This window comes from Carassius gibelio, chromosome B7 (genome assembly GCF_023724105.1).
Source record: "Carassius gibelio isolate Cgi1373 ecotype wild population from Czech Republic chromosome B7, carGib1.2-hapl.c, whole genome shotgun sequence".
Taxonomy (NCBI): domain Eukaryota; kingdom Metazoa; phylum Chordata; class Actinopteri; order Cypriniformes; family Cyprinidae; genus Carassius; species Carassius gibelio.
This window is the reverse complement of record NC_068402.1, coordinates 1,795,802-1,814,994: the sequence shown is the minus strand read 5'-3', so window position 1 is coordinate 1,814,994 and position 19,193 is coordinate 1,795,802. Positions and strand designations below refer to the sequence as shown.

Sequence of the window (19,193 nt, the reverse complement as noted above, 5' to 3'; positions counted from 1 at the left end):
TCACTGACACACTGTTATAGCTTTATTAACTCTTTCCCTGCCAAACACACAATATCCCAGGTGTCTGTGTTTTCACTGTTATACGCTAGGGGGCACTATCACACATCTCCTCAAGTAGTTTAGAGTCGCTCGATCAAAAACACAGAAACTAGCACCTCATGTGTAAGCGTGTGCATATTAAAAATAATGTGATTATCAACACTAACCGCATATATATGAAACCTGCCTGATGTTTTGGCAGAACTGATGGAAGCCATCTACTGCAGCTTTGCTTTGATGTTACTGGATATGATACAGATGTAGTGTTTAATATAAATGCAGTTTTTTCAGCTTTTTGCTCAAAATGGTGTGTTTTTTTTTTTTTTTTTGTGATACCTACCTACATTCAAGCATTGATTAAAAAAACAAAAAAAACAATGCTTGAAGCTGGACTAAAACTTTAATCTTTAGTCTAATCTTTATTTTGATGTATTGCATGATCAGATAATCATAAAACAGAAGGCCATTAAATTAAGAGAAAATGATAAAAAAAAACGCTGGCCACATTTTTTCAAAAACACTGGCGGGGAAAGAGTTCATATCTTTCATTTTTACGTTTTGATGGGGGGGGGGGGTCATTTTTATTAGTTCCCTAATACATTTTTGTACAAAATGTATTACATTTTTATCAAAATGAGAGTGATGCCTTGGCAACTAGACGAAATAAAGTAAGTTTTAATAAAATAATTTGTGTATTTTGTATTTTAATTTTAATAGTAAAATTAAATAAGTTATTTCTTTATTTTTTTATTATATTTAAAATTTATTTAAACAAACTATAAAATAATAAATCTAAAAAATAAGTTTAAATAAAATACTTTTCTTGCTTTTTAGTAAAATAAAAAATAAAATGGAGTTTTTTTTCAGTAAAATATCTGACCGACATGTTTAAATGAGGCTAATTTACATGAGAACCCAAATCATGTAAAGATATTTTATAGTCTAGATCTTGAATTAAGTTAAGTTTTTTGTTAATGTTTAAGAGTAATGTTTTTGAGTGTTTGTGAGTAATGTTTTTGAGAGTAATATGTTTTGAGTGTGTGTTTGAGAGTAATATGTTTTGAGGGAGCGTTTGAGAGTAATATGTTTTCAGGGAGCGTTTGAGAGTAATGTTTTGAGTGTGTAATATGTTTTGAGTGTGTGTTTGAGAGTAATATGTTTTGAGGGAGCGTTTGAGAGTAATGTTTTGAGTGTGTGTTTGAGAGTAATATGTTTGAGGGAGCGTTTGAGAGTAATATGTTTTCAGGGAGCGTTTGAGAGTAATATGTTTTGAGTGTGTGTTTGAGAGCAATATGTTTTGAGCTAGCGTTTGAGAGTAATATGTTTTGAGTGTGTGTTTGAGAGTAATATGTTTTGAGGGAGTGTTTGAGAGTAATATGTTTTGAGTGTGTGTTTGAGAGCAATATGTTTTGAGTGTGTGTTTGAGAGTAATATGTTTGAGGGAGCGTTTGAGAGTAATGTTTTGAGTGTATAATATGTTTTGAGTGTGTGTTTGAGAGTAATATGTTTTGAGTAAGTGTTTGAGAGTAATATGTTTTGAGTAAGTGTTTGAGAGTAATATGTTTTGAGGGAGCGTTTGAGAGTAATATGTTTTGAGTAAGTGTTTGAGAGTAATATTTTTTGAGGGAGCGTTTGAGAGTAATATGTTTTGAGTGTGTGTTTGAGAGTATTGTGTGTTTGAGAGTAATATGTTTTGAGTAAGCGTTTGAGAGTAATATGTTTTGAGTGTGTGTTTGAGAGTAATATGTTTTGAGTGTGTGTTTGAGAGTATTGTGTGTTTGAGAGTAATATGTTTTGAGTAAGCGTTTGAGAGTAATATGTTTTGAGTAAGCGTTTGAGAGTAATATGTTTTGAGTAAGTGTTTGAGAGTAATATGTTTTGAGTGTGTGTTTGAGAGTGTTGTGTGTTTGAGAGTATTGTGTTTGAGAGTATTGTGTTTGAGAGTAATGTGTTGTTGTGGCGGTGTGCTGTAGAGGACATCGAGGTGCGGTTCTTCCAGGACTCGTGGGAGAGCAAGGGCTCGTTCTCTCAGGCTGATGTTCACCGGCAGGTGGCTATCGTCTTCCGCACGCCTCCGTACCGTGACCCGAACCTGACGGAGCCGGTGCGTGTGAAGATGCAGCTGCGCAGACCGTCTGACCGAGAGGTCAGCGAGGCCGTGGACTTCCAGTACCTGCCGGCCGACCCCGGTGAGAGCCCTGCTCACACACACCTATGTGTATATTAGTTCTTATTGTAAAATAACAAGCATAAAATAATGACAAGGATTTTCTCTTTACCCACTTTAGCGTTAATATCCACAATTCTTAGATATGTTGTGTTATCTTGAAAGGCTTTGTCTTTACTCCAGGGAAATGAGTCTGGCTGTAATGCTCAGACAACGTGCAAAATAGTAACCCAACAAAGAATGGTGATTATAATGTGTGTGTGTGTGTGTGTGTGTGTGTGAACAGATGAGCACAGACTGATGGAGAAGCGCAAGAGAACCGAAGGGATGCTGCAGAACCTCAAACTGAGCAGCATCATCACAGGTGTGTGTGTGTGTGTGTGTCATCATCACAGGTGTGTGTGTGTGTCAGTGTAGTGTGTATTGCTCTGTGTAATAATCTCTGTGTGTGTGTGTGTGTGTGTCAGTGTAGTGTGTATTGCTCTGTGTAATAATCAGTGTGTGTGTGTGTGTTTTAAGGATCCTCTGTGCCCGCAGACAGACGGCCGTTCAGTACAGCGAAGCGAACACTAGGTCTCTCTAAACCCCCAGCAGCCAGCGGTCTCTCAGCAGGTGACCAGATCTGACCCGACTCATGTGGAGGAGTGGGAGTTACTGGAGTAGTTACAAATGAGAGTGTGCTGAAAATATCCTCAGGTCATCTGAGATCAGGATGAGTTTGTGTCTTCATCAGGTTTGGAGAAATGTAGCACTGCATCAGTGTCTCATCAATGGATGCTCTGCAGTGAATGGGTGCCGTCAGAAAGAGAGTCCAAACAGCTGATGATGTTTTTAACTCAAACACATCTATAAGTCTATAATCCATAATAACTCTTCCTCCAGTGAAAAGTGCATCTGGTGTCTCTCACACTAGTTTAGATCTGTTTAAACGCTGCTTGATCTGTGCAGATTTCTCTCCTGATTCAGACCAGAACACTTTTCCACTGGAGGAAGTGTTATTATGGATTGCTTCATTTCTCCAAATCTGATGAAGAAACACACTCATCCTGATCTTGGACAGCCTGAGGACGAGGATCTGTAGTTTTTGTGGTGAACTAATCATTTAAAGGGGTCATATGACTGCGCTAAAAAGAACATTATTTGTTGTAATGTAATTTGTTCATGTGGTTTAAGGAAAAAAAAAACATTATTTTCCACATACTGAACATTATTGTTTCTCCACTAAGCCCCGCCTTCTGAAACGTGTTGATTTTTACAAAGCTCATCGTTCTGATGAGTGAGGTGTGCTCTGATTGGTCAGCTGTCCAGTGCGTTGTGATTGGCTGAATACCTCAAGCATGTGACAGAAATGTTACGCCCCTCACCGTACTGTGCTGTGTCCCGGAGCAATGAGACAAAACCAATAATGTGTAGCATCCAGTGGAGACATAATTACTGATTATAATGACTTTTACTGTGTTTTTACACGTTGCATATCACACTGCGTAAACACAAAACCATGTCTGCATTTGTGATCAAACAACAAACAAGCTCTACTCTACACTGCTCAAAACTCATGTTTGAATCATCAGAGACACATTCTTTAAATCTGAAACATACTAACAGACTGTGAGTCAGAAGACCACACTGTTCTTGTGAAGTTGTTATTGCCTCACTTTATAGAAACAGACACCGACAATGAAGACTGCTCTCACAGGAAACAGTCCTCAGTAAAATGTGCTGCACTCATCTGAATATTAGGGTTGAACTGTTCTGGAACAGTGTTGAAATACATCTTAACCACTGATTTCTAGTCCTGTCCTCTTTTGGAAAACCAAACAAAGTAGTTTTGCTTTCACAACAACAACACACAGCGTCTCCACAACATGACACCGGTGGGAACAGAGAGAATAAAAGTTACTCCTTCTTTCTTCTTTCCCACACAGAGATGTAGAGATGTGGGGTATGTTTAAACCAGGTGTTTCAGGGGGGCGTGGAGTCTTAACTTTGATAAAGAATATCTCTCTGGATTTGAGACTTTACAGATCTTCTTCATGCACCAAGAGAGAAAGAAAAACTTGATATCGCATCATATGACCCCTTTAACATCGGTTTTATTCTGTAAAGCTGTTTGTGAAAAGCACTATACTAATGAACTGACTTAAGTCATAGAGCTGGGTTATATTCAACAGCATTTGTGACATAAACCGTAAAACAGTGAAATATTCTTTATATATAAATCATCTGTTTTCTGTGTGAATCTGTGTTAAAGTGTAATGTATTTCTGTGATGCTCCGCTGTATTTTCAGCATCATTCCTCCAGTCTTCAGTGTCACATGATCTTCAGAAATCAGAATAATATGATGATTTACTGCTCAAGAAACATTTCTGATTATTATCAGTGTTGAACACAGTTAATAGTATCAGTGCAGTGTGTAAAGCGTGTGTGTGTGTGTGTGTTTCAGCGGCGTCTGCAGGTGTGTCGGTGAACTCCTCGTTCTTCTCTCCTGCTCCTGGTCAGCTGTTCACTCAGAGTTCACTCAAACCGGATCCGTCGAGCTCCGGTGACTCGTGGAAGTTCCTGCAGAGTCTGACGGTGGACTCCCAGCCTGCGCCTGCGGTGTTCCTGAACCAGAGCGTCCCGCAGGACTTCCCCACGGTCAACCTGTCTGACCTGCAGGACTTCCCCCTGAGCAGCTTCGTCCCGGCCGAGCCCCCGAGCGCCCCGAGCACCGCTCCCCAGGACGCCTTCAGCGACGAGCTAACAGACTTCTCCAGCTTCTCCGAGGTGGACTTCCAGGCGCTGCTGGGCGAGGCCAGGGCTGTGGACGACCCCCCGGGGGGCAGCGGCTCCACCTGGATGTCCATCCCTCCCAGCATCGCCAGCTTGATCCACAGCGAGGGCCTGCAGGAGAACACCCCCCACACAGTCCTGGACGACCTGGAGGTGCTCAGCTCCATCGACGACGACCGCTTCATGTCCATCCTGTCCAGCTCAAACCAGGTGGGCTTCCTGTCCGGACACCCCAGCTAGAGCAGCTCCTGTTCCTGATGACTGACCGCTGTGTGCCTTACTGAGCCCCTCGGCCAATCACTGCGCAGCATCCACCGCCTCGCCGACCAATGAGCGCTCAGAACACTGACCACTGCAGACTGTAGACACTTTTAAAGGAGCATCGCACCATTTCTGTCTTTATTTAAACTGTAAACATGTGTTTTGAAGCCAGTTACGTTTTTATTTGATAATTCATCTTTTAAAGTGTAATCAACTGGAGAGATAAACATTAACAGTTTAGTTATTCTATTAAAAAGTAAAGGTTTTATGCCGTTGTTCGCTGGCCAACATAAACACAAGAGATTCTCTACAGAACAAAATCAAAGATTTCATAGTGATCTGTGCGAAATGGTAATATATTATTAGAAACAAACACTTAAGTAAGCCATTAAAATGGACTCAAGTAAATTTGGGACTGAGAAGAACTGATTTTAAAATAAATCGTTTATTAGATTTCAAAGAAACAGACGTGCTTTTTAAGCACTATTTTATTATTACTTAAGTGTAATTTAAACTAAGATGGAATTAAAATCATAAAATTGAAAGGACATGGCCCAACTTCGACTTTATTAAACGGTTTTCGGTAGATTAGATGAGCTCTGTGGTGACTAATGTTTTATTCACCATTGGATCCAGAAATCTGATGAATCTGCAGGATGAGCCCTAGATCACAGCGAGCACTAGTAAGGGGTCATGTTTATCTAGTGTGCAGTGAGATGAAGGCGCTCAGTGCTGTGTGTAGTTGTGCTGGTCTTCTGTTACACATCAGTTACTCTGAGGACCTCTGCTATCCCCGTCTGATCTGAGCGGAGGACCTCGAGGAGAGACTGAGGCGTTGTGTGGTTACTGCAGTTAAACCTCTTCTTTTGAGTGTTGTACAAATCAAATATGCTTTTGTACTATTATTTGAGCTGTAATAAATGTATTTACATCTCACGATTCAGACTCCTCTCATTATTCTGAGCTTCTATCTCCGATGCGATGCAGATCAGCTGAAGGACATCACTGGATCCTCTTCAGATCAGAGATCTGTGCACGATGCAGTGAACACTGGACTGCTCTATACTCTAACACCAGACCGGGACTTGTGTGAGGATCATACACAACTGCCTATTGTAATATACCTGCACATACAATTGTATATTGTTATTCCTCACTTGTATTTTGTATTCTTTTGTTTGTTTGTTTTTTCGCAGTCATTATGTTTCACTGTGGAGCTTCTGTCACGAAAACAGACTCCTCTTAAGTGTAAACACCTGGCAATAAAGTTCATTCTGATTATTTTTTACCTTCTCGTCACAATCACAAAATTTTCATCTAAAAATGTTTTTTTACTTTTTTTTTCTTCTAATTGAATTTAAGGAAGGAAGGAATTTATATTTCACCATTTGGACTTTCTTGCAACTGTGAGTTTATCTCTGAATTCAGACTGATTTCTCATGCTAATTCTCACACTTCAGATTCTGAATTTGATTTCTGAGTACTGACTGGATCTCATGTCATTCTGTGTTTTGTGTCCGTCGCATGATAATAAGATAACGGAGACATTTTCTCTCACAATTCTGACGGTTTTCTTGTCGTTCTGCTTAAAAGCAGCCTTTTCTTCTCAGAACTGCGAATATAACCCCCCCCCCCCCCCCCTCTCTCTCTCTCTCTCTCTCTCTGAGTTTATATCATCAGCTCTTCAGTTCAGCACAGACCCAAGAACCGTTCTGTTAATGTTCCCTGTCGTATTAAAAGCGCTAAAGTCTCTTTTTTTTATTATTCAGTATTAACAATACAATGCAACAACATCTGTTTATGCCAAGGTTGATGCACAAAATACACTACTAAAACAGACAAACAATAAGCACAAAATAAAATAAAAATAAAACGAGACCAAATTACATAAAAGGATGCAAATTAAACATATTTAGAGAGTCTATATTATATTATATTTATATTTAGAGATCGGTCTTAATAGCCTTTCTATTTTTAAGACCTTGCTAAAGTCTCACTGTTGTGTTTGTGTTTTTTTAGCAAAACTCTGCGGCTCCCACCCACTTCCGCCTTAACACTTCCGGTTTCCGGCTCTTTTTCTTCTTCTACCACTTCTCGGTTGTTAATGTTGGTTCATTACCGCCACCTCCCGTGATGGAGTGTGTTTAAGGGAAATAAAAACAACAACAACAATAATAATAATAATACATATTTTTCATCTATGTCTAAGTTTAATAATAAAACTGTGTTTTATTGTAAGTTTTTTGGGTGTCCGACTTTGTAACATTATTTAAACACCCGGAAGCACATTAATCACCGTAAAGCAGCGAGAACTCGCGCAGGTGGAAATCCCGCAAAGATCCACCGTAAACTGCCGATAAAGTCTCAGAAACGCCCGGACGGTGATCGGTGATGGCGCTTTAATGGTTTGAGCGACGGAGCTGCGGGAATCAGCGAGCTGAGCTTCATCTTCATCAGTTTGACCGCAGACTGCGACGGAACCGAGCCTGAGCCGCGTGTGTGTTCGACATGCCGAGCAAGAAGAAGAAATACAACGCCAGATTCCCTCCGGTGAGACTGACACACACACACACACACGAGCTTCTGGTGAACACGATGAGCTTTAGATCAGCAAACACGGGAGAAACGCACTCGGTTACCGTTAATGTTATTCAGCTAGCCGCTAGCGCGCTAACTCCCGTGTGTCTGCGATAAATCCGCTTTAATCGAGCCCAGTGTGACTCAAGTCAGTCGTGAGGGAGTGTAGTCGATCATATTTACTCGATAAGAGTCTTTTAGTGAGGGCTACTGTAAAGCTCTGGGGTTAGCATACACGCTAGTAACCTCTCTCTCTCTCTCTCTCTCTCTCTCTCTCTCTCTCTCTCTCTCTCTGTTGATCAGTGTGATGTGTGTAGCTGGATCAGTGAGATCAGACCATCTTCAGCTGATCTGTTCAGAGTGTGTTTGTGTCAGACATGTGCTCGTGTTGACATCACACACACACACACACACACACACACACACATCACGCCTGACTGATCTCTGCTCCTCTTTCACTCTCACACACAGATCAAGCTCCAGAGACTGAATGACTGCACAGTCTTTGTGTTTGGTTTTGCAGGCCAGGATCAAGAAGATCATGCAGACGGATGAAGAAATCGGAAAAGTCGCCGCAGCAGTTCCTGTCATCATCTGTATCCTTTGATTCTCATGCTTTATCTTGGGTTTTTTGGGCTATTTTGCTGGAGGAGACTAAAGCTGAAACACATCCAGCATTAAGATGATTTTAACTCAAACACACAGAGTCTATAATCATAATAATACTTCCTCCAGTGAAGAAGTGCATCTGCTGTTGTCTCTCACATCAGAATCCAGACACTTATTTGTTCAGAGCTGTTTTGGCTTGTTAAACTGAGCTTGATCTGTGCAGATTTCAGAGCAGTAAAGCGTCTGTCCGCTGCATGTGTGTGTGTGTGTGTGTGTGTGTGTGTGTGTGTGTGTGTGTGTGTGTGTGTGTGTGTGCTCAGTGTCTGCTCTTTCCTTGACTGTGCTCTGAGCTCGTGCTCTGGAGCTCTTCCTGGAGTCTCTGCTGACCAAAGCGTGTCACGTCACACAGTCACGCAACGCCAAGACCATGACCACCTCACACCTGTGAGTCTCAGCCATCACCTGTGTGTCGTTCCAGCCGCTCTCGGGCCCAGTCCCTCATGTGTGTGTGTGTGTGCGTGTGTGTGTGTGTGTGTGTGTGTGTGTGCAGGAAGCAGTGCATCGAGCTGGAGCAGCAGTTTGACTTCCTGAAGGATCTGGTGGCGGCGGTTCCTGACATGCAGGGCGAGGGAGAGGAGAACCACACGGAGGGAGAGAAGATCCCACGCAGGTCAGGAGAGTGTGTGTGTGTGCGTGCGTGCGTTTGGAAGAGTGCAAGAGAGTGCTTGTGTAAGAGTGCACATGTGAGAGTGTATGTGCGTGAGGGTGCAAGAGTGAGCGAGTGTGTGTGTGGGGTTTCACAGGTCAAGTGTGTGCGTAAGAGTGTGCATGTGAGAGTGCCAGAGTGTGTGTGTGTGTGTATGTGTGTTAGTGCATGAGTGCGCATTTGAGAATGTGTGTGTATATGAGTGAGGGTGTGAGAGAGAGAGAGAGAGAGAGAGAGAGTGTGTGTGTGTGTGTGTGTGTATTTGAGTGAGGGAGAGAGAGAGAGAGTGTGTGTGTGTGTGTGTGTGTTTGGATGAATTCACAGATGAAGTGTGTGTGTGTGTGTGTGTGTGTGTGTGTGTGTGTGTTCCAGAGGTCGTAAGCCCGGCTCAAGTCGTAAGAACGGAGGCACTGGAGCCAAAGGCAAAGACAAGAAACTCTCAGGCACCGAATCCGAGCAAGAGGTAAATGAGAGCTGTCCGCTGTGTGAGACTCTATCCCACAATGCAGTGCCTTCTTTACCCACGTACAGAACTGGATTAAAGATGCATCGTCTCCAAGACATTTCTAGAAACCTTCCTGTAAAGCTCAGTACTGTCAGAAGTTTTAGGCCCTTGTGTCCTTGGTGCTAAAGCAGCTTTCTCCTCAGTGCACTTGAGCAGATCTTCTCAGGAGGTTTCTCGAAGCGTCTGGGAGACACAGTTCTTCTGATTGAGTCTGTCTCAGTGTGTTCAGGTTCTTCATGTGACTCCAGACAGACTGATGATGATCAGATCACACACACACACTGCATGATTAGAGTTAACTGAGATTCACTCCTCACACACTACAGCAGAAGATACACACGACTGACTCTGAACCAGTTCTAGCAGCTGATAACACTAGTGTTCTGTGATTTTGGCCACCTCTGTATGTCAGATCATGTGAAACATGTTATTATTGGTGAACGTCCAGCTCAGTGAGAGTGGTGTGTTCTGTGGTGTGTTCAGGATGATTCAGAGGAGAGTGAGACGGACGGAGAGGAGGACGAGGACACGTCTCAAACCAGCACAAACACACAGCCGGCAGTGTTCTTCCACAGGTACAGCTCTCTCGCTCTCTCTGTCTCTCTCTCTCTCCCTGTGTCTCTCTGTGTCTCCCTCTCTCTCTCGCTCTCCCTGTGTCTCTCTCTCTCTCTCTCTCTCTCTCCCCCTGTGTCTCTCTCTCTCTCTCTCCCTGTGTCTCGCTCTCTCTCTCTCGCTCTCCTTGTGTCTCGCTCTCTCTCTCTCTCTCAATTTCAATTTAGGTGAGCTTTATTGGCATGACAAAAACTGTACATTTGTATTGCCAAAGCAGTGGCAGCTGGGCTGCTTACAAATAGTGCACATATGTATTTACAGAAAGAAAAAGAATAATAGTAATAATAAAATATATAAAAAGTATTAACCATGTAGTGCAAAGTGAATTAGTGTATGTGAATGTATAAGTTAGAAATAAAATAAAATAGAATATGGTATTAGATTTACAGAGGCAAAATATACATCTAAGTAATACAACACAGTAATATGGCATAACATAATCTACATGTGCTGGAAACATCAGGTCAGGGCAGGTTGAGTGTTTTCTCTAACATCATGACAGGCAGACACATACTGAGCAGCAAATACACAGCAGTTCTTGTGTTCTCCTAACAGATACGGCAGTTTCTCCTGGTTCGGAAGAGTTTTAAATGTCTGATGGATCTGCTGTATTTGATCATAGAACCCTGTCCGTATGTCCGTGTATTTGGAGCATTCTGTTAAGAAGTGCAGTTCTGTTTCCATCTGATTCAGATCACAGTGTGAACACAGTCTCTGCTCCGCTGGCAGCCATGTTTTTCTGTGTCTGCCCGTCTCTATCTTCAGCTTGTGTCCGCTGAGTCTGTATCTGGTCAGTGTGCTTCTCAGTTTCTGATCTGACACTGTGTACAGATACTCTGCCATACTGTACTCTCTCTTTAGAGCCAAATAGCATCGCATTTTACTCTGTTGTTCTGTTTGGGTTTGCCAGTGAGTGATGTAGTTCTGTTTGATTTGTGCAGTAATCTGGTTGATTCTGATGTGATTCAGAGCATCAGTAGATGTTAGTGAAGCATCAGTACTGAGGCTCTGGATCAGCTGAGGGAGGGGACTGCTTTCTTTGCTCATCTCTTGGTATTGAAGGGCTTTATAATGATATGATTGGGGGTCACTGAGTTTCAGATGTTTCCAGAATTTAATTGCCCTTTTTTGTATCTTTACGATTAGAGGATATTTGCCTAATTCTGCCCTGCATGCGTTATTTGTTGTGTGCCGGTGCACGTGTAATATATTTTTACACAGTTCTGCATGCAGGGTCTCAATTGGATGTTTTTCCCATTTGGTGAAATCTTGATTTGGATTGGTCAGTGGACCCCACACCTCACTGCCATAGAGTGCAATGGGCTCAACTACTGATTCTAATATTTTCAGCCAAATTCTAATAGGGATTTCTATAGGACATTGCCGTTTTATGGCATAGAAGGCCCTGCGTGCTTTATCTCTCAGTTCATTCACAGCATGATTAAAGTTTCCTGTGGATGTGATTTTCAGACCCAGGTAGTTGTAGTGTGATGTGTGTGTTATCGGGTTAGTGCCTAGTGTAAATGTGTGTTGTGTTCCCTGGGATCTGGATCTTTTCTGGAAGATCATGATTTTGGTTTTCTTCAGGTTGACTGTCAGGGCCCAGGTCTGGCAGTATTGTTCTAGCAGGTCCAGGTTCTGCTGTAGACCTTGTTGAGTGGGAGACAGCAGAACCAAATCGTCTGCATACAGCAGGCATTTGATCTGTGAGTTGTGTAGTGTGAGGCCAGGGGCTGCGGATCGCTCCAGACTGCTTGCCAGTTCATTGATGTAGATGTTAAATAATGTTGGGCTTAAGCAGCAGCCCTGTCTCACACCACGCTCTTGGGAAAGATACCTCGTACGTTGGGTGCCGATTTTTACGCCACATTTACTTTCAGTGTACATTGATTTGATAAGGTCATAGGTTTTACCTCCTATGCCGCTTTCAATAAGTTTGTAAAACAGTCCTTGGTGCCAAATTGAGTCAAAAGCTTTTTTAAAGTCAATAAAGCATGCATATATTTTACCTTTTTCTTGGTTGACATGTTTTTCAATTAGAGTATGTAATGTATAGATGTGGTCAGATGTGCGGTAATTTGGTAAAAATCCAATTTGACTTCTACTCAGTACCTTGTGTGTGGTGATGAAGTCTAATAGTCGAGCGTTTATTATGCTACAGAATAACTTTCCCAGGTTGCTGCTCACACAGATGCCTCTGTAGTTGTTAGGATCAAATTTATCTCCGTTTTTAAAGATTGGTGTGATCAAGCCTTGATTCCAGATGTCAGGGAAGTGACCTACACTTAGAATCACATTGAATAGTTTTAGAATGGCCAAATGAAATTGACTGCTTGTGTGTTTTATCATTTCATTTAATATCCCATCAGGTCCAGATGCTTTTCTGAGTTGGAGGTTTTTGATTTTTTCTTTAAGTTCTTTGTCAGTTATTGGGAAATCTAATGGGTTTTGGTTATCTTTTATCGCTAATTCTAGTTTTCCCAATTGGTTGATTGTTTGGTTTTGTTTACAGTTTGTGTCTGTTTGTACTTTATTAAACAGTGTTTGGAAATGACTTTCCCATATTTCTCCATTTTGGATTGCCAATTCTTCATGATCAGTTTTTTTCAGATTGTTCCAGTTATTCCAAAATTGGTTTGTGTTGACTGACTTCTCAATTATTGTGAGTTGGTTTTGGGTGTATTGTGCTTTTTTGGTTCTGAGTGTATGTTTGTATTGTTTTAGTGTTGCACAGTAAAGAAGGCGGATCTCTGTATTATTTGGATCTCTGTGTTTCTGATTTGAAAGTGTTCTCATTTGTTTGCGAATAGTTTGGCAGTCCTGATCAAACCAATTTTTGTCATTTTTGGGTATTAGATTTTTTCCAGATTTTGTTTTCAATTTGGATTGTTTTGCTGATTTTTCAAATATGTAATTTAAATCTTTGACCGCAAGATTGACACCTTCATTGGTGTGAGCATAGATGTTATTTAGAAAGTTATCTATCAGTGCTTGTATTTTTTGGCTGCTGAGTGCTTTCTGATATTCTTCAGCGCTGTTTTCGGCCCATCTGTATGGTTTTCTGATGTTGTACAGTTTACTGGGCTTTGTGTTAATGTTATTTTCAGTCTTTTTGAGATACACAGTGATTTGACTGTGATCGGACAGAGGGCTTAGTTCTCTAACAGTGAATGATCTGAGAGATGAAGGATCTATATCTGTTATCATATAGTCAACTGTGCTATTCCCAAGAGGTGAGCAAAATGTGAATCTTCCTAAAGTGTCTCCTCGTAACCTACCGTTGATGATATACAGACCCAGGCTTCGACAGAGCTGCAGGAGGTCTTTCCCATTCTTATTCACTATATGATCATGGTTATTTCTGTGGATATGGGAGAATGTGTTATTAATAACAGTCAGTTTGTTGTTGATGTATTTGCTCCCTTGTGTGTCAGTGAAGTCCGGCTGTAGTCCTGTTCTTGCGTTCAGGTCTCCACAGATGAGCACATTTCCCTGGGCCTGGAAGTGGCTTGTCTCTTCCTCTAATATGGAGAACGTGTCTTCTCTGTAGTAGGGGGACTCTGATGGTGGGATGTATATGGCACACAGGTATATATCTTTTCTGGATGGGAGCAGTTCCTTGTGGATTTTAAGCCAGGTGTAGTATTTGCACTGCTTCACTGTGTTGATGTGTTTGTGGAGTTTTGATTTGTACCAGATTATTTGTCCTCCTGAGTCTCTTCCCTGTCGGACTGTGTTGAGTTTTTGTGATGGTAGGATGATTTCTCTGTAGTTGGGTGGGCAGTGGGTGACGGTGTCTGCCCTGCTCCATGTCTCCTGTAGAATTATAATATCCATATCTTTGATGCTCTTCTGGAATTCAGTGTTTGAGCTCTTTAGCCCAAAGGCTGCTGAATTCAATCCTTGAATATTCCACGTTGATATTGACAGAGTCATTTTAAGAGTTCACGGTATAGAGTTCTTGTTTTCAAAAATGGAGGTAATCCTTTTCTAATGTAATATAGTGTTTTGGAAAAGAAAAGTTTTTTATTTTTTTATTTTTTATTTATTTATTTTTTTTTTTATTTTTTTCATTGTTAGGCAGGTGTTTGCATGCTGTGTGGCCTTTCATGCTGTCAGCTGGGTACTGATGTAGTTCAGCAGCTGTCTGATCTCACTCATCTCCAGTGTATTTGCTTGTCCTTTCAGGGCCTGAGCGTAGCTCCTGGAGTGTGGGAGTGGTGCTGGGTTTGGTGTGTTGTCACCTGAGGCTGCATGAGCGGGTGGAAGGCTGGTTGCTGCTGCTGATGTTGGGTTGTTCCTCATGTTGCTTCTCTGCCTGGAGTGATGTTTTTGTGGTTGTGGGTGTCTTGGGTGGTGATCTGGTGCAAACTGGGGTTTCTGCTGATGGGCTGGTGTAGATCTGTGGTGGTGTAGTGCTGGTGCATGGGGTATCCTGATGTGGATTTTAGCATGTTGTGGGGGTCCCTGGTATTGTGCAGCCAGTGGTGGTCGTTCTCTGTGATGAGTTTGTAGGTTTATGCTGGGTGTCTGGTTTTGCGTTCTGTAGGTTCGCAGCTGTGTTGTTTTCAGGGGTGTGAAGGTGTTTTGTCTGCCCCACGCTGTGTCTTTCAGTGTTTTTGCAAACACATTGACTTTGTCCTTCTTTATGTGTACATGGTCATACAGGTCCCTGATTGTGATGGAGGGGTGATGAGCCAGGTGTACATTGGGCAGGCGAGCACATCCTTTGGAGATGTCAGCGTTGACTCTCTGGATGGTGTCTGGGTGGATGTCTCTGCGGGGTAGGAGGGTAGAGATGGTGATCTTTGTGTTGGGGTAGATTTCTGTAGCCTTCTCTGCTACTCTGCAGATCAGCTGCCCAACTCTCTCCTGTTCCCTTCTCAAGTCGTTGGTGCCTGTGTGTATGATGATATGTGAGGGTGTGCCAAAGGTGGAGTCAGAAAGTATTCTGAGGGCATCCCCTGTTTTTGGGCACCAGAGTTTTGTTGTTTTAAGGCCTGGAAAAAGTCTTTCTCCTTGTAGGAACTTCCCATTGGAGTCCATGAGGATGGCAATGTCAGCCTCTGTTTTCACTGGCTGTTTCTCAGCTGGGGTTGTAGCTGTCATGTTTTTCTGAAGGATCTCTGGTTTTTTGGAGGCTGCAGGTGTTCCTGCTTCCTTTTGGCTGTTGCTGGGCTGTGATGGTTTGGTGGGTGCCGGAGATGTGCTGCTGGACTTTGGATGTGTAGGTGTAGGTGTAGGTGTCTCTCTCTGTGCGTCTCGCTCTCCCTGTGTCTCTCTCTCTCTGTACATCATGTGCTTCAGTGCTATCAAAAACATATGTAAAGTGCCCCTGTTATGGGTAATGAGAGATTCATATTTTGGTTTTGGTCCACAACAAGTTAACATGCATGCAAGATCAAAAAACACTTTTATTGTCTTAAAATATGCATTTATTTTTACATTTGCATTTATTTTAAATAACTTCTTTGCTCAGTGACTCCCACATGATTCTTACGATTCATCTGTGTGACGCTAAACTGCTGTGATTGGTCTGATTTCTCCAGTCGCTGATGTTTCAGTTTGACGTCTAAGATTGGTTTTAAAAGCTCGTTTACATGACTTTGAGTCGACTCTGTTTTGAGAGATAACTTCATATACTTTCAGGTTTCACACTGTGCAGGACGTCTGTTACACCGGGACATCTTCACAAAACCATAACAGGGCACTCTAAAGACTTGTGTTAGACACACATTAATCAAACGGTCATGTCTCCCTCTCTCTCTCTCTGTGTGTGTGTGTGTGTGTCTCTCTCTCTCTCTCTCTCTCTCTCTCCGTGTGTGTGTCCAGCGCGGCGCGGGGGTCTCCGCAGGCGTCTCTGATGACTTCTGTCCCTCTCCCGCTCCAGACGCAGGACGAGGACGAGGAGGACTACGACTCCTAGCTGCTCTTCTCACACACACATCCTCCATCACACACCTCTTAGGTTTTTTAATCTTATTTTATTGAGGCTGTTTTATTGAGTCGGCCTGTCTTTCCTCCTCTTTTTCTTTGGATGAACGGCCCAGAAGCGAGTCCCGTGTGTCTTTGGTTGTCCTCCGTCTTCGGTCCTGTTTTAAGAGCATATCACTCGAGATGTTTTGGTTGGTTTTAGCAGCGGATGCTCCTTGAGTTTTTGTGTTGGAAGGGAAATACAGAGCGGACAGTTCTGTTCTTTTGCTTTTGTGACTTCTTCTGTTTCTGGTTTTTGTCCTTTTTAAGCTAGTTTTACGATTAAAGCTTGTGTCTTGCAGCGATGAAACTGTCCAGCGGCGCTTTCATGCAGTTTTAACTGGTTCTGTTCCAGGTTGTTCATCGGATGTTGGTTTGGTTTGAGAGCACTCTCTGTTCATTTCCCCGTCGATGCACATTTGTCTCTGATTTCCCCTTTGTTTTATATCTTTTAGTCTCTTAATGTTTGTGACGCTGGAGAGAGTCTCGTGACTTCTCTCGTCTGTTCGCTTTTAACCTTCTCTTGATTTTGTATGAGTGAAATAAACTTTGAGGTTTGAGTAATGAGCTCTTCTTTCCTCATGATTTGACGGTGACCCGAGAGATTTTAATAACACGAGGAACTACACCATACACCACATCTCAGTCAGCTCAATAACATCTAGAAACACATCGCTGCTGTTCAGATTAAATAAACAAACTAACATTGGAAAAATAGACATTTATTAAAAAAAAAACTAAAGCTAATAAAATTACTAAAATCTTAACTGAAATGAAGTTTAAAATGTATTTCATAATATAAGCAAAAATTAATATGTCGATGGTAAAACAAAAGAAGTATTAAATACATATATTTGCATTAGTTTGTTTTCCATGTTCAAATGATGAATTTGACTTAAGCACTAATTGAAGTACTTTTTCTTATTATTAATCATTATCCCTGATGATGATTCTCATCTGATTTATAAGGTTGCTTTATATTTGGCGCCAGATGAACTAAACGGAATGTTTACTGTCGACGCGCCACGTAAACACTGACGCAACATCTCATTTACATATCGAGCAGCGCAGCCAATCAGCGGATCGTGTGTTCTGTCGTTCCAATAATAATAATAATAATAGCGTAAACATCTATAAACCGCGGTGCATGATTCATTTATACTCCTCACATGAAGAAGTTTGGATCTGAACGGGAAACGACTACAAATGTTTTTTTTTTTTTTTTTTTCAATCGCTCACTGTTCTCTGGTCTGGTTTCATACACACACACACACACAACCGAAAACGGAGAAATAATTAAGTACGGTTGTCTACTAAATAATTATATATAACAATTAACGTAGAAACCTTAACTCCTCCAAAAGAAAATCGGTCTGTGATGCTCAGAGGAAATGCGGCTTGATAAACAGCTTTTTCACACTCAAATAAATAAATAAATGCTTAAATGTCTAACCCAACCTTGGGTAGTTTTATTTAATTTAACTCCACTATTGTTTCTAAATTACTGTATGACTAGCTTTAAAATAACCCAAAATGGGTGATAAATTAAACATCAGATGCATAATTACTAGAGGCATCAGGAGTGATCAAAGATGGACATTTATTAATGAACAACCACATCTTATTAATACATGTTTATTTACATAATATATTCATACATGTTCATTTCCAACCTTTGGGTTCATTTTAAGCAAGATATATAGTCATGTTTAATTATATTATTTTATTTTATTTTATTATAGTCATTTTTAATTATTTACTGTAAGTAATATAAAAGTGTGTGTGTGTGTGATCTTGAAGACGAGACTCGTTCTCTTTTCTTCAGTAGTGTCAGTAAATCAGACAGTATCTGGTGGTTTTGTAGATCTGGAGACCTGTGTTCAGTCAGATAAGTGTTTTGTTCAAATAACAATGAATTTGATGTGAAATATTTCAGTAGAAGGACCCCTCGAACAGTGTTTTCTTGTTAATCATGCTAATCATTTAAATGAGCAGCTTAGGAAACTCTTTTTCCGGGTGTGTTTCTCATGTGTGTGATTTCTGTAATGAGTGTGTTTGAGCTGTGTGTGTGTGTTCTGCTGGAAAAGACACGGATGCAGAGGAAGACCAGAGAGCTGCTGTTTCCTCTGGGAGCTCAGGAATCATGGGTAATAATCACACTCGTGTTCTGCTGGAAAATACATATGATGTTTAATATTAATATTATGACAGACAGACAGCTTCTGTAACTCAACAGTGATAGGCTTTCCCACTGAACACACTGACTGCTTCAGAGGGGCATGTTGTCACACTGTATGGCAATTTACAAAGTATAAAAAGCATTTTCCCAGCATGCATCTGTATTTAAAATGTATTAAACCTTAAACAGTCATTATCAGAAACACCATATATATATATATATATATATATATATATATATATATATATATATATATATATATATATATATATATTAGTATAGCTACTATATGGAATTATATAGGCAATGTCAACATAAAAGCAAACTAAAACTTTTTCATTAATTGTACTATATTATGTATTGCAAGTAATTTGGGGAGTTTAGAAGGCACTCGTCTTTATCAGCTGCTTTATAAATTTAAATAGTATGTTAATTTAAATGCATTTGTCAAACTAAACCTACAAAGCAATGCATGTACATTTTTTTTTTTTTTTTTTTGGCAATTATTATTTTCTATTGTATGAAATGCACAAAATTCATATGTTACATATCCACATACATTTATATAGACTGATCCTTATTAAAGTTATGATTGTTATTTTTATTATATATTTTTTAGGGGACAAATACAAATTGTGCTTTTGTGTGACTTTTATTTACAAAAACTAAAATGTATTATTTTTTTTATCAGTAAAGTAAAACAGCAGAAGGATTCCAGCACGCAGGGGAATAAATAACACGACATATAAACATAAAGATCTGTGTACACACACACACACACACACACACAGA

At 40.8% G+C, this 19,193-nt stretch overlaps 2 protein-coding genes across 3 annotated transcripts in view; both read left to right on the top strand.

Moving 5' to 3' along the window:
• The window catches only part of LOC127962241 (transcription factor p65), an 11,651-nt gene extending 5,475 nt beyond the window's left edge, over positions 1 to 6,176 (top strand). Inside the window, exons 8-11 of the mRNA XM_052561781.1 lie at positions 2,013 to 2,228; positions 2,493 to 2,570; positions 2,726 to 2,818; positions 4,651 to 6,176. Coding sequence (XP_052417741.1) covers positions 2,013 to 2,228; positions 2,493 to 2,570; positions 2,726 to 2,818; positions 4,651 to 5,219 — 956 coding nt within the window. The 3' untranslated portion in view covers positions 5,220 to 6,176. The remainder of the gene's footprint in view (positions 1 to 2,012; positions 2,229 to 2,492; positions 2,571 to 2,725; positions 2,819 to 4,650) is intronic.
• A 1,352-nt stretch (positions 6,177 to 7,528) lies between these two features.
• On the top strand, positions 7,529 to 16,786 carry LOC127962272 (dr1-associated corepressor). Of its 2 annotated transcripts, none has more exons than XM_052561827.1 (7): positions 7,529 to 7,790; positions 8,289 to 8,413; positions 8,777 to 8,870; positions 8,977 to 9,096; positions 9,505 to 9,595; positions 10,121 to 10,212; positions 16,082 to 16,786. In XM_052561827.1, the coding sequence occupies exons 2-7, from the start codon at positions 8,308 to 8,310 to the stop codon at positions 16,173 to 16,175; spliced, it is 597 nt and encodes a 198-aa protein (XP_052417787.1). In that variant the 5' UTR covers positions 7,529 to 7,790; positions 8,289 to 8,307; the 3' UTR covers positions 16,176 to 16,786. The 2 variants fall into 2 exon arrangements, with proteins under 2 accessions (XP_052417787.1, XP_052417786.1); XM_052561826.1 differs by having other exon boundaries at positions 7,531 to 7,790; positions 8,341 to 8,413.
• Positions 16,787 to 19,193: the final 2,407 nt, after the last annotated feature.